A 15,045-nucleotide genomic window follows, 5' to 3' on the forward strand; every position below is an offset into this window, starting at 1 on the left:
CATTTTTGAAGAAGGGTCTAGGCCCGAAACGTCAGCCTTCCTGCTCCTCTGATGCTGCTTGGCCTGCTGTGTTCATCCAGCTCTACACCTTGTTATCACACTTCCTCACCATCTTCCTTTCTCCATTTTACCCTGAATTGAAAGCACAGTCCCAAAACATAATCATCTTATAAAATCTTATGATTGTAACATTAGTTTTAGCTCGATAAGATGTGGTGAACAAAAATGTAGTGCCTCGCTTCCTGTGACCCACAACTTTTAGACTCTATCTATACAGATGAGTACTGAACAATCCTAATAAAATTATCCAAGTCCAATCGTATATATTTTGTCTAGTGAGACTGGTTAAAATATTTAGTAAGGGTGGAGTTAAGAATACATTGATAAAATCTTTGATCCTTGCAGTCTGTTAAGGGTACTTTCCATTCTTTGCTGCCTTACAATACTACTTGTCCTGTGAGTGATTTATTGATTGCCTGTCTAGCTCAGTGCTGTTATGTACAAGCTCCTAGCTCCTATGTTGATTTAAAATGCAGTTTATTTGACCACCGTCACCAAAAGCAGTACTGATGTGCAAAAAGGAGGAATGTGGCTATAACACAATGTCGCTCATCCACAAAACAATACAAAAATTGATGGAGTAGTACCAAAGAGCAAACCTTTATCCTGAAATAATTTTGATATTACACTTTCTTTAAATAGCCTGAAACTAAAATGTGATCTGTGCTAATGTTGACCTTTGACCCTTGTCCTTTCCTCTTAAGACTGAACAGCATCAAATAGGAACAGAATTAAAATAACAACTAGCATTTATATAGCACCTCTAACATTGTAAAACATCCGAGGTTAATCAAAGGTGTATTATCAAAAACATTGACACCAATTCACTTGAGTTATTAGGGCAGATGAGAGACAGATTTTAAGGAGTGTCTTAACTAAGGAAAAAGAAAGACAGAGAAGTGGAGAGGTTGAAGAAGGTAATTCTAGTGCTTAAGACCCAAGCAGCTATGATTGCCAATTGTGGACCAGCTAAAATTAGGGATACCCAAGAGGCTGAAATTTGAAGAGATGAGAGACATCTGTGAATTATAGGATTGAGGCAATTACACAGATAGAGATAAACAAGGCCATGAAGGATTTGAAAACAAGCATGAGAATTTTAAAATTGGGCTGTTGCCAGACTGGGGGGAGTATAGCTAGTGAGCAGGATCTGGTGTGAGTTAGCATGCAGGCAGCAGATCTTTGGATGAGTTTATGTTTACAAAGGATAGAAGGTCAGAAGCTGGTCAAGAGACCATTGGAATAGTCAAAGTATTAACCTATACTTATATAATGTCTTTTTTAAAGCACATTACAGCTAATGAAGTACTTTTGAAGGGAAGTGGCTGTTATGATGTGAGAAAGCATCAGCCAAATTATGCACAGCAAAGTGCCACAAACAGTAATGCGATTACTACCATTTAATCTGTTTTGGTGATATTGGTTTATGCAAACTTAACATTGGTCAGATCAGGTTGTAGACTTGTTTGCCAGGCTCGTGTGTTTGATTGCAGACCTTTCATCACCCTGCTAAGTAACATTGTCAGTGTGCCTCCAGTGAAGCAATGGTGTTCTGTCCCGCTTGCAATTTATATGCCTTGGTTTGCAGGGGTGGTTGGCATTCCTTCCAGTTTTGTTTTTCAATGGTTTGTATATCAGGTCCAGTTCAATGTGTTTGTTGATGGAGTTCCAGTTGGAATGTCAGGCTTCCAGGAATTCCCTGGCATGTCTCTTGAACAAATATACTGAACTGGACCCGATATACAAACCACTGAAAAACAAAACTGGAAGTAATACCAACCACTCCAGCAAACGAGGGATATAAATAACAACTGGGATAGAACACCAAAGCCTCACCGGAGGTGCACTGATGATGTTACCTAGCAGGATGATGAAACGTCTGCAATCAAACACACCAGCACAGCGAGGAGGTCTATAACCTCATCCACAACCCAAGCTACAAATCTTCTCAAAAACTTTAAACTGCTCAGATCACTAGGGCTGCGATTGCTTTAATGGGTTAATCCTCATTCAGAAACCTACGTAACAGATTCTTTGCCATACAATATAAATGGGGTCCATGTTAAAATGAAGACTGTCCTCCGGTGATATCTCTATTGATGTAAGAATCAAATGTGCAGAAGGTCAGTCAGCAACTGTGCATTTGTGTGACTATGACTTTTATTTTTATACATTACATATTATAATAGAGCATGACAAATGTAAAGTAGAGGTCCTGTCAAGAGTACTACTTTATATACTGTGTATTTATCACTGTGGAATTTAATTATTTTGAAAATTGAGACTTATCTTCTTCTTAGCTCCAAGATAACCAAACAGGATAGTAGTCCAAACACACAAACTAAATCCAGTGCACCATGGAAAGAAAATGGACCCCAAAGGTAGGAACTAACAATAGAAATCAAATCATATTTTCTCTCACCATTGAAGTTACCGGTTGTTCTTTTAAATAGTCACCAGTTGACTAGAATGATTTGAAAGCTCTACTTCTGATATTTTGTGACTTTGGATTGCATTTGGTACAGTAGCAGTTTCTTGTTTCAAATTTTGAGCGTAAGTGCCTTCTTTCCGAGGAATAATATTGAACTCTTGCACATGTACTTTTCAATTCAGGTCCTTTTTATAGACAGACCTAGGGACAAATTTCAACCAAAACAAGGCAGGAGGTGGGTTGGGGGGTGGAGGCAGTGGATGGGAGAGGGGTGTGGGAGAGGGTTTATACTCATTGGATTTCTGGTTTCAATTCAGTCACTTTTGACTTTAATGGAAGTTGGAAGGTAAGTGGGTGTCCAAACTGTTAGAATGAGGCAGATTGGTACTTGGCAAATGATGGTGAGGTTGGAAGCTTCATTGTCTGCCAACTTATTGAATTTTTCTGATGTTGGCCTGCATTTGTCAGCCTTGAGAAATGTGGGAGCTAGACCGAGGTGGGGATCTGGAAGATACTTGGGGTCAGTACCCTTGCATCTGCCTGAGGAAGCTCTGTGGTCCTATATCCCAACCCTTATGAAGATTCCCACAGACCCTCTTCCATCCACTTGCCAAAGCCTCTGATTTTACGCTGCGGCCTCTGAATCCTTCCCATTGAGGCCCTTGACCATTTCCAAGTCTCTGATTTCTATCAAGGCCTTTGAATCCCGTACAAGGGTTTCTTCCTTCCTCCCACAAAGCATCCAACGTTTTCTCTCAATCTCAGATGCCCTTTGAGGCCTCTACACTTCCCCACTTCATGGCTAGCATCTCATCGGTTGAATAAGATAATGGTTCTGAAAGTGTTAATGTTGGAAATGGCATTAAGTTCCATCCAGGTTGATGATGTCCTAAAGATTAGGGTAGTAAAAGGCAAAACATTTCAGCATCTCGTAGATGACAGATCTGTTATCCTAGGTGCACATCATAGTCCTTATGACAATGTCTAACTTACGAATGCAAATTGTTTTCATGCAATTAACTACATCTTACATAAACAAGAGCTTCTTCTCATTGAGGACCTCATTAGTTGTGGTGCAGTGGTATTGTTCCTAACACTGGATTGGGAGGCCCGGGTTCAATCCAAGCTGCTCCAGTGGTGTGTAATAGTAACTCTGAACAGGCTGAATTAGAAAAATAGAAAAACCAAGAACTCACTAGTGTTTTACCCCTGCCACTGTAAACCAAGTAGGTCCTTACTCTCAGTCAAAGAAAGGACAGGGTGGCACCAAACTGCCCAAACACAAGCTGGTGCTGGTTAGCATCACAACACATACAACATAATCTACCCCCAACATCCAAGCTGTAATACCCAACCCTAAGATCAGCCCATGCCCCCCAGTACAGATGTGCCTGCCCCCATAACTACACAGCAGTTTTACCTCCATAACAGGTAGAGGGTATCTCGAGGTATAGTTTCAGCACAACTTTCTGATTCACTGACTCCAGATTGGACTTGCAAGTAAAAATCCAGCTCATCACATCTTTTTCTCCCCACTGCCAACAAAACAAAATACTCCTTTGAACGCAGAAAAACATCAGCATGCGAATTGCCAGAGTTGCTAAAATACTGAATGCACCTCTCAATATTAACTTTAATTATCTAATCACATACTGAAATTTTTTTCCAGCGGATTATACATTTCTCCAAGTGAACGCAACAAATCACCAAAATTCCCTCATCCTAAACGACGGACTCCTTCTGGAGGAAGCGATAACGAGTCAGGTCAGCCTGGGAGACGAAGGTAAGATCTTGTTATATTTTTTAAAAGCATATGATTCCGTTGCAGTTTTGACCAATGCCTGGCTTCCCTGAACCATTCCCATTCCCTGTTTAGACACATCCAGACTGCATGTTAACAAATCATCTCACCTCTTGTATTTCTGGGTCAGGTCAAGAACATGCTGCTTCTCTCCAATGCCCATCTGATATGTAGCGCTGTACTCAAAAACAGTAGAAGAAAGTAGTGTTAATGATGTATTTCGGAAAATAAATGCAACATCAAGAAGGTAGCCCAGGTTAGCATGTAAATCTGGTGGTGTTATATTTAGAAGCACAGAATGAGAAAAAGGGCTTGGATTAGGTAACATTGCACTCCGTTTCTATTAAGGGTCATGGTGAGCAGCTGCTTTCTGAAAACTAGTTTAGTCACATTGACACTAACAGTAGCTTGGGAACAGTCGCACCTTCTGACTCCATGTTTTCATGCTGACTGATGAAGAGAAAAAGGGAATAAATTACAGAAAAAGGAGGAAAAGTGTTCTAGCAAACAAAAAAATCTTCTTGGGGGAAGATGATGTTTTAAAACATTTACTGTGTTTGTCCAATAATTAAATATTTACAAAATCATAACTTTTGAGTGTTAACTATGCCAGCCCCAGGAATTTTGCATGTCATTCATTATGCAGCTTCCTTCTTCCCCGTGTGCAGATTGAACTACGGGTTAAAACTTGACAGCGATCGCAGAAACATGGCACTAGGTAACACTACAACGGCTCAATGAATAAGTACAAAATTAATGACCGTTCTTAGAAATATTGAATCGAGATGAGAATATTATAGGGTGCTGTTCTTTTTCAGTTTGGTAGTTCGCAGTGTGAAATTGTTCTGTTTGGGGACTGCAACGTCTTCATGTTACGGGGTAATTAGAACAACCTTACAAACATTTCTTGCGCCTTGCCATTGAAACCAGAATGAACAAATGTTGATGACGATGAAATAGACAAATATGGTGGTCCAATGTTTTTAATTCTTTATTTGGGATGTGGGCATGCTCACAAGACCGGCATTAATTGGCCTCCCTATATGGCTTTGAACTGAATACTTGTACCTTGCTAGGACATTTCAGTGGGACCAGGTAAGGTCTGCAGATTACCTTCCCTAAAGGGCATGAGTAAACCAGATGGGTTTTTACAACAGTTTATAATTTCATGGTCATTTTTATTGAGACAGGATTTATTAACTGAATGTTAATTCTACCAGCTGCCATTGGTGGGATTTCAATCCACGTCTCCCAAGTGTTAGCCTGAACCTTTGGATTGCTATTTCTGTGACATTAACATAAGCCACCATCTGGCCACTATTACTACTATTATTATTATTGGTGATTATTCTAGCAGTCAAGGTTGTGATTTCAAATTCTACTGTGGCATCCTGAACTTAAGTCTTATTGTTTGTGAAGTTGGTATGAGGAAGATAATGATGAAAGCTATCATCCTGTTTTAAAACCACAAACGTTTTACTAATATCATTCAGAGAAGGTAATCAACTGTATCGTTTGGCCTATTTGTGACTTGGGTATCTTAATTGCAATATGCTGCTGCTCCCTTTATTTTATGAGAACCTGTCTTTCAATAGAGCCACGAGATATAATTAAAGCTAATAAGTTAGGTGATGGTTGATGGAGTTAGGCTCTGCATAGAGTCTGAATCAAGGGGCCTTGTGAAATATCATTAAAAAAATGGCTTTCAACATTTTGAGGGCTCAGGTCCATAGCTGATCCATTTCTGCCAAACCTAATACAGCAAGACATTCAGCTCTTCGTACCTCCCTATAAAGGAACAATTCAGCTTCTTTGGCCCTATTATTTCCACATAATACAGCAAGTCTTTCCACTTTAAGTATTGATCCAATTCTCGTTTGAATTTTAATACTGAACCTACATCAACCACACTTTTCAGGCAGTGCAATCCAGATTATAACAACTCAATGTGTATATGAAAAAGAAAAATTCTCATGTCACATCTGGTTCTTTTTCAATTACCTTAAATCTTTATCCTTGGATTACCGGTCTTTTTGGCATTGGAAAGAGTTCCTGTTTGTTTACTCTGTTAGAAACCCTTCATTTTGAACATCACTATTGAATCTCCTTTCATTGATAACACGGTGTGGAGCTGGAGGAGCACAGCAGGCCAGGCAGCATCAGAGGAGCAGGAAAGTTGATATTTTGGGCCGGGACCCTTCTTCAGAAATGGGGGAGGGGGAAGGGAGCTCAGAAATAAATAGAGAGAGACCTCTAACCTATCCACTCCTCCCATTCCCCACCACTTCCTACTGGCACTCACCTGTCACCATCCCCCCTACCTTCCCCAGCCCCACCCCTCCTCTCTCTTTCAACTTTCCTGCTTCTCTGATGCTGCCTGGCCTGCTGTGTTCCTCCACTTCGCACTGTGTTATCTCTGACTCCAGCATCAGCAGTTCTTACTATCTCTGAGTGAATCTCCTTTTAAACTTCTCTGTTTTAAGAGCAACAATCCTAGTTTTACACATCCAGATTTCTGTATGCATAAACCCTAATTAGAGATGCTTGTTTGTTCTCTTGAAGGTAAATTCTTGCTCATTGTAGATGTTCAATGTAACCCTGTGGTAGGAAAAAAAAGATGTAATTTGATTTCAACTTTTTTGACCCAACCAGGAAGAACCAAAACAATGGAGAGAATATAGATTCAAAGCAACAAAAGAGAAGGTATGTTTTTTAAAAAGTGGCAAATGTGCACTTAAGTACCATAAAATGCAACAGTGCAATTTTGTTCCTAGTTATTGGGCGATTGTTTATTTGTGTACGGTAACATTTTCTAAACAAAACTGGAATTGTTGAATTCCTTTGCACATCAAGTTATGCAAGCTACTTTGGTGGGCTAAAGTTATGAAGTTTTGACCTTTGATTAAATCATTAAGATCTTAATTTTTTAGCAAATAAGTTTCGAAAGATGATCTTTAAAGTTATTCCTTTATAATGAATTATCAAAATAGTGCAGTCTGTTTCTTGTTTTGTGACTCTAATATTTTAGAATTAGAATTAGATTTCGACACCTTTCCTTGTCATATACACCAAGCTTAGATAACATATTCTGAATTTAAAATGCCCCTTAAAGGGAGGAGAAAATATCATCCCTAAAATTGGTAGAAATCCTGAAAATGCATGAATCTAAACTAATACAATGAATATGAAGAGGGAACAGAATCTGAGCTATTTATTTTGTTGAGTGGGATCAGACCTTTGTGATTTAAAGCAAATGACCAATTTCATTTGTAGAACCAGCCGATTTCAGACCAAATAGGGTGTGTTTACCTGTTAAAGGCAGAAATGGGAGTTGGGAAATATCCTGGCTCAGTGTGCCTGCCTCAGAAGCAAGAACCTCAAAAGGTACGACTTTCATCCTGGAGGGTGGGTGGCTAGGTGAATAAATTCTGCAGTCAGTCCCATCAATGCTAGACATTTGGAGGTGGCACCAAGTTGAGCCAGTACAAAAGCCTGCCATGGATCCGTGGGGCTTTGTACCAGTTTTTTTATCAATGTTGAGTACTGTAGTCCTTTATACTGACATTCACTTACCAGCTCCCCATTTCCATGTCCCATTCATGTCAAACCATTCCGCCCAACATTCAGCCCCCTCCCCTAACCTCTGAGCAAACCTATGTCCCTCCATGACCCTTTATAGTCTGTGTAAAGTTAACGTCAACACATATGCCAGCTGCCATCCTTTATCCTTATACCCTCCATGCCAACATCCGAAATATCCACCATAGACAGGCTTCAGGAGGCATACTGACATGAAATGAATTAATATTCTAAGCACATTATACAGTGAAGTCTGTAATTAGACATTTTCATTTGTGGAAGCCCATTCAATACATTTAAAGTCCTGCAATCACCAAATCCCTTGTGTAGACATTTATATTCATAACCCATATCAATTATTGCTAATCCTTTAATTAATACTTGGAGCTGTTAATCAAACTATGAACTTAGAGTTCTTCCTTACTGAGGTAAAAATAGTCAGACAAAACTAATCCTGTAATGATAACCCTAGTCAAGAACCATTTTTGAAACTTCTAGAACTAATTCTTCTTCATGGAGACATAGGCAGACAGTTTCGTTTCAAAATTTAAAGGGCAGGGTTTTTAATGTCTTGGCAGCATGACAGTTCTGCATACCTTATCAGTGTTTGAACAGCATTAGCATCTCCATGAAATTATGGACTATGCACTGCAGATTGAGTGCATTCTTGGAGTGGTAATTATGGTTGTCTTGACATATGCATCATGTGTAGGTGGATAGATTCTTGATGAACTAGGAAGTGAAAGATTATTGGTGGTAGGTGGATATGTGGAGTAATTAGATCAACCATGATCCTCTTGAATGGTAGAACAGATTTGAACTGCTGAACGGCCAATTTTTTTTTGTAAGAATTCCTTCTGTATCTAAAATATGTTGGTCAGCGAAGTGATGTTGCTGTTGTTCACAATAGCTATAACTGGCCACAGATTTTCTGCATGCTCTTGAGCCATTCCTAGACATAATTTCCAGCTTTACACTTTTATACAAGGAAATGTGGCAAGCAACACTATGCCCTTTCAAACAATCAAATTGAAGATTCTTCATTAAGACATGCAGGCATGTCTAAACTAGGAAGTATAAATTAGATTCATTTAATTCTGTATAATGTCACTTATAAAAACTGAATGAGAGGAAGAGAAACATTTGGAGAGATAATAAACAAAAAGTATAACTAAAAAAGACTTTGATCTTTAAAATTTTCAAAAATTATTGAATTCTGCAGGAATGAGAGTCTGTTTTAAAAAGTTCAACTTTTATGTGTCTGAGAGGTAGTTTGACCATAATTAAGATTCAGCACTGCATTAAAAGTGCACTTGCATTTGAATACACCAGCCCTACCTTTTTCATACAGTGGCTTCAATGCAGAGTCTGTTTGCAGGGCTACATTGTAGTACAGCCTATGGAGGAACAGGGCAAATGAGGCTACAAGTGCTGGATTTCCATCTTTGACTGCACATGTTGAACCTGGAAGTCGTCCGATTACCCCACAATTACAGTAGTGCTGAAAGAGTCACTGATACTCCTAACATAAATCTGAGCTAATGTTATTGTAACTTAAATTTCTGAATGCTAATCCAGCTAAATCCTATGAAGTAATATTTATTTTCTTTCTGTCAAAGGTCCCGGTCCCGTGGAAATACCAGTGGCAGTGGTAGTGAGTCTGAAAATTCCAGTAGAGACCGTAAAAGACGTAACAGGTATTCACATAGTGAGTTACATAATGGGTCTTGTGTTATTGGAGAGAGTTTCCCACTTGAGGCATGTATTGGAAACTCACCAATCTGTGAATGGCTCACTAGAGAGAGGCTGGAGCTGGATAAAAATATAACATAGGTATTATAGCATGAGTTTTTTTTAAATAAACTTTTCAAAATTTGTTTAAATGAAGGAAACAAGAGGAAATATTTCTAGTGTACTGTACCTTCAGTGTCAAGCCTAGGTCAATGGTAGCAAACTCACTGCTGAGTTAGAGGCTCACAGGTTCAATCACCATGCTAGAAATTGGACTGTTTATCAGATTTCAAACTACAAGTAGTGAATCCACTTCAAAAATAATTAATCACTTGTGAAACCATTTGAGACATCTGAGGGTGTAAGAACTGCTACATAATAACTTCTTTCTTTATTGGTATACATGAGGGATTAGGAACAGAATCTATTTGATTTGGCTGAAGAAACAGTAGAAGACACCAGGCAGTGTCACATCTCTGACCAATATATAAACTAGCACCCCCCCACCCCCCAACACTGTTAAACAGTCACTCTCAGCTTACAGGCACACTTCCCCATGCCACAACAGGTAGAAACTTCAAGTGTCCTTTGACAATCGTTCACGAGTTTGCCGGATTCAATTATCTCAAACAAGGCACAACTTAACGCCTTTCTGCTCCTTAAATTTCGAAGAGGTCTGCCTGTGGTGTTCCCTTATTTCTGAACAGAAACCAAATTGTTACATGAGTCCACCAGCCTCCTCACAGCGGTAGCTTCTTTATCTCCTTGCTTTATGGACAATTTAAAAACATCCCTTCTAAGCTATGAATTTTAAAGAGTGTGTAAGTATCTCCATTATGTATTGAGTTAGTTTGATTAAAACCAATGCACCAGCAAAGTTTTAACACTGAACAAGAAAAAAAATTGTTTATTATACACTGCTGCACTAAGTTACTTCAAAAAAGTTAGAAACTAAAATGTAGATAACAGTAGGAGTGATACTTTTAAAGATGAAATTCAGTTTGATCTTTTCAGGTATTGTTGAGGGCCTGTAACTTGCAATTGAAGTGTTATTTGAAGTAAAGAGTTGAATTTTGAAAGTTGTGTTCAACAGTTATGATGGCTCTTGTGGTTGAATAGTTGAAGGTTCCCTACACAGGGGGACTGAATAGGTAAAACAGATCTTAGGAAATGAATGACAGTCCTTGCTGCTAGTGCTTCACAGGTGGGTCACACTCAGCCTGCCCAGTTACTCCCTGTCACTGTGCTGACTGCAAAACATGACAAAAAGAATATTTTTAAATCAATGCATTTCAGTCATGTATTGACTAGCCCTTAATACGATAATGGATGGTTGCTTTCAGCAATAACTGGGTTACCACTAGTTCTAGTAATCTGCTTTTAGAAGCTTCTGGCAGCTTGATCAACTTGTAGTTCGAATATTTAAAAAAAAAAGTGAGTAAAACTCAAAGTATGGCAACATCAATGGAAGAAAATAGAATTAACTTATAAGGCCAATGACACGGTTTTGGATCTTCAAATTGTTGCTCACGACTCACTGAGCTTCTCCATTCTTTTTCATTTCAGATCACCAGCATTGCAGTATTTTGTTTTTATTGTAGTTCAAAACATCAGATGGTCTATGGCAACTATTTCAAAAAGTCAACAGAGTCCATTTTAAAAGATGAGAAGGAAATAGTTTTCAATCCATTTGTAATATCCTCACATCTGCATAGTCTCTCTCAAACAACAGCTACCCTTTTTCTATGAGATACTTGAAAAGCTGTAAAAACTTTCCCTCAATACCTCAGTGAGTCTCTGTTTGTGTTCTTTCTCACCATGGCAACTGGCAGAGTCCAGGAGAGGTGGGAACAGACAGTCCTGATCACTGGGTTCCCAGCTCATTATCAAAGTAACCTGTCTATCTGGATGGTCAGTATCCAAAGCAGCCAATCAGACACACAGCCCATTCCAACTGACAGGCAAATCAACCAATGAATGCTGCTTTCTAAATAGCTGTTCTGTTGACTGAGTTGGATGTACCAGATTCCCAAGTCCCTCCTGTGTTACTACCTTGTGTCAGGACTGGGGACACGTGTGAGGTTTGTCCTTTTTCTGTTGGAGTTTTATTTTCATTTTGGACTTTGTGCTCCAGCGTCCTTCAGCCAGTTAAGTTAAAGCAAAGATTAGTTCCTCAGTTATATCTGCAGAAGGCTCTACCTGATCTCCGCCTCCTTGACTTCCAGAGGTCCCTGTTGTAAAATGATTGCCGCAGACAAGCTTGAAGAAGGCAGCACTGGCACAGTTGGACTTCCTCGTTGATGGCAGTCCCTTGGGAGAGGTGGCTGCCATGAGAATATGCATATGGGAATTTGCTGCACAAGATTCCGATAGATAATGCAGCAAATGTTCAACTGAGAGATTGAACCTTCCAATGTTTAAGGACAGACCAAGTATCGTGTATGAGGTGTTGAAATGATCAAAGGTCCTGTTCAGTGTGAAGCATCATGTGGCAGTCATTTCCAAACTGAAGGTCATAGATGTTCATGTTGATGTGTCCTGTTTTCACCTGGAAGTGACCAACGTTCCAGTCCACATGATAACGAACGGTGGCAGTGGGTGGTAGGTCAACTCGGCTAAAAGAGTAACAAGTGTATCTCGTTGAAAACTAAGTTTTGATGCACTTTATAGACTAGAAAAATCAGATGGGCAAAAATCACCTAGAAAAGAATGTCTTCAGGATAATATCTTAGAACAGCACATTCTGGAGCTGACCAGAGAGCAGGCAAATCTGGACCTGCTATTGTGCAACAAGATAGGGTTACTCAATTACCTCATAATGAAGACCCGTCTCGGTCACAACAATCATAACATGGTTTAATTTTACAGTCAGTTTGCGAGAAACCAGTGTGTCCAAGGCTAATATTTTAAACTTAAATAAGGATAATTGAGGGCATGAAGATGGAGCTTGCTAAAGTGAATGGACCAATGAGATCACAATTGTTGGCAGACCCTTGGTCAAGACTCTTCTTATCTGTGTCCATCAGGCTAGATGAGTCTTCAGGTGGCTGAGGAGCCCAGTCTTAGATCACAGGTTTTACTTCAGTGGGAGAGATTGTTGCATGGAGAAGGGGCAGTCCTGTGGTGGAATTCTTCTCATTCCTCTGCCACCATTCCACCTCACGGTCAAGTCATTGAGCCTCAAGGTGGCTTGTGCCTTCATGGATCAGCAAGTGCCATTCCAAGTGGTCAGCAGCTTTCTACTCCCAGAAAGTGGTGTCAATTCCTCAATGATTTAGTATATTCCTGAATGTACCCTTATTCCCTTTATCTTTGGCTACCTTTTGACCATTATCCAATAGGGTTAGGAGTAGACAACTGCCTAAGGAGGCAGTTTTCATACACCTTGATGCAACAGCAAAGTTAGGCCTTTAGGAGCAGGGATTTGATTTTGTTGGACACAACTTCATGGAGGATGCTCGTTGATCTGGCAGTCCTCCCATGTGATCTTCAGGATTTGACATAGGCACTGCTGCTGGAAGCTGTCAAGCATCTGAATATGACATCAGTAGGTAGTCCAGGTCTTACAGCAAGAAAATAGAGTGGTCAACTCAATTTTGTTGACTGAGAAGAGGATCCTACAGTCAGTTCTTGTTGAAAAAAATAGCAGGAGTAACATTATAGAAAATCTGTAAGTTTATTGGTTGTTAAGAACCTGTTAGAGACTCTGTAAATTGCGTTAAATTAATAAACTGTATTATTAAGCACCTGAAATACGTGAAAGTCAGGAGCAGTATAATAAAGAAATATAACTAAACCAAGTAGGGAATGGAAGGACAGTAAAGTTAACATAAGGGAAACGAGTTTAGGATGAAGACAGGATATGTCAGAGGACCTCAGTCCCCATGTGTTGCAGAACCTGCAGCATGTAGGAACTCTTAAGACACTCCTGGCAGTCTGGATTACCATATCTGTGGAAGTGCCACCCATTTGATCAGCTTAAGCAGTCGTTTTGGAGCTCAATTGTCAACTAGAGGCACTACAATACATCCGTGAGGCTAAGAGTTATGTGGATAGCATGTTTCTAAACATGGTCACCCATGGCTTGAGGAAGTGCAGTCAATAACGGAATGATTGGCCACCATTCAGAAGAAGCGAGGTAAGGAGTCAAGAAAGCCCCAGAGTGCATCTCACTCAAGAATAGTCAGAGATCCTAGCTACACAAGTGGGGAGCAAATAGAGAGGGAAACCAAAATGGTAAAGGGGTACAAATGGGAATTCTGCAACAGCTGATGTGACTCCAGGATTGTGTGTTGCCACCTGGGTCCAGGGTCAAGGACGTCCCCAATTCTGAAGTGAGGGGAACAAATAGTTTGTGGTTCACAATGAGATCAATAACATGGGTGAAAAGAGAGATGAGGTCCTGCAACAAAAGTTTAGGAAGCGGACTAGCGGATTAAAAAGCAGGGCATCAATTCTCTGGATTACTTCCAGTGCCACAGGCTGATGAGTATAGGAAAAGGTTCATAGAACAGATGAATGCATGGCAGTAGAGTTGGAGATTTCTGGATCAATTGTTTTGAATCTGGGGAAGCTGTGACCCGTGCAAGTCCAACTGGTTGCATCTGAACCAGAACAAGACCAACATCCTCATGTGGAGACGTGGTTGGTGAGGGTCTAAATGGATTTGGTAGGAGGATGGGATATGAAGTGGTGATGTAGTAGGGGGTGATGTGCAGTCAAGTATAGAAGAAGAACCAAGTCAGTAAGAAGGTAGTGTGAATATAGTCAAGTTAAGGTACAAGGGACCATGACAAGGCTGGATGCAATTTATTTTAATTGAGAAACATATCAACCAACACCTTATGTTAGAGCAGACTAGATGGGGTGAGTGGCCGAATTCTGCACCTACATCTTAGTCTGATACTCTTATGGAATCTTGTTAGTAAGGCAGATGTGTTGAGGGTGTTGATCAACTCATGGGGTAATGATGTCATTGGAGATATGGTTGAGGGAGGGGCAGGACTTGAAAGCTCAATATTCTGGGGTATAGAAATTTTAGGCAAAATGGGGGCAGGGATGTAAGCGAGGAAGTGGTGTTGCAATATTGACTAAGGAGTTAATTACTGGAGAATTGTTATCAATTTTGGCCACTAAACTTTAAGAAGTACATGAAGTGCAGAGAAGATTTACAAGGATGGCTCCAAGGGTGAAAGAATTCAGTTACATGTTCAGGCTAGAGAGGAGGTAAGAGAAACTGGAATTATCTGTAATGAACCAATTATTAGAACATAGAACACAGATTGGGAGGAGATTTGATAGATCTACTTAAAATCACTAACAGTCTGGTCAGAGTAGATAGAGTGAAACTGTTTCCAAAGACAGAAGAGCCAAAAAATAATGGCTGATGATTTATGGAGATTGACAAGACCAACATGAGGACGAATTCCTTACTCAGCCAGTG

The 15,045-nt window shown here is 39.9% G+C and overlaps 1 protein-coding gene across 2 annotated transcripts in view; it reads left to right on the top strand.

Annotated features, from left to right (window-relative positions):
- The window catches only part of epb41l4a (erythrocyte membrane protein band 4.1 like 4A), a 242,889-nt gene that overhangs the window by 199,109 nt on the left and 28,735 nt on the right, over positions 1–15,045 (top strand). For both annotated transcript variants that reach the window (XM_048595332.1, XM_048595333.1), the window contains exons 15-18: positions 2,361–2,441; positions 4,161–4,274; positions 6,945–6,995; positions 9,491–9,568. In XM_048595332.1, coding sequence (XP_048451289.1) covers positions 2,361–2,441; positions 4,161–4,274; positions 6,945–6,995; positions 9,491–9,568 — 324 coding nt within the window. The remainder of the gene's footprint in view (positions 1–2,360; positions 2,442–4,160; positions 4,275–6,944; positions 6,996–9,490; positions 9,569–15,045) is intronic.

The sequence above is a fragment of the Rhincodon typus genome, chromosome 3 (genome assembly GCF_021869965.1).
Source record: "Rhincodon typus isolate 14 chromosome 3, sRhiTyp1.1, whole genome shotgun sequence".
NCBI classification, from domain to species: Eukaryota; Metazoa; Chordata; class Chondrichthyes; order Orectolobiformes; family Rhincodontidae; genus Rhincodon; species Rhincodon typus.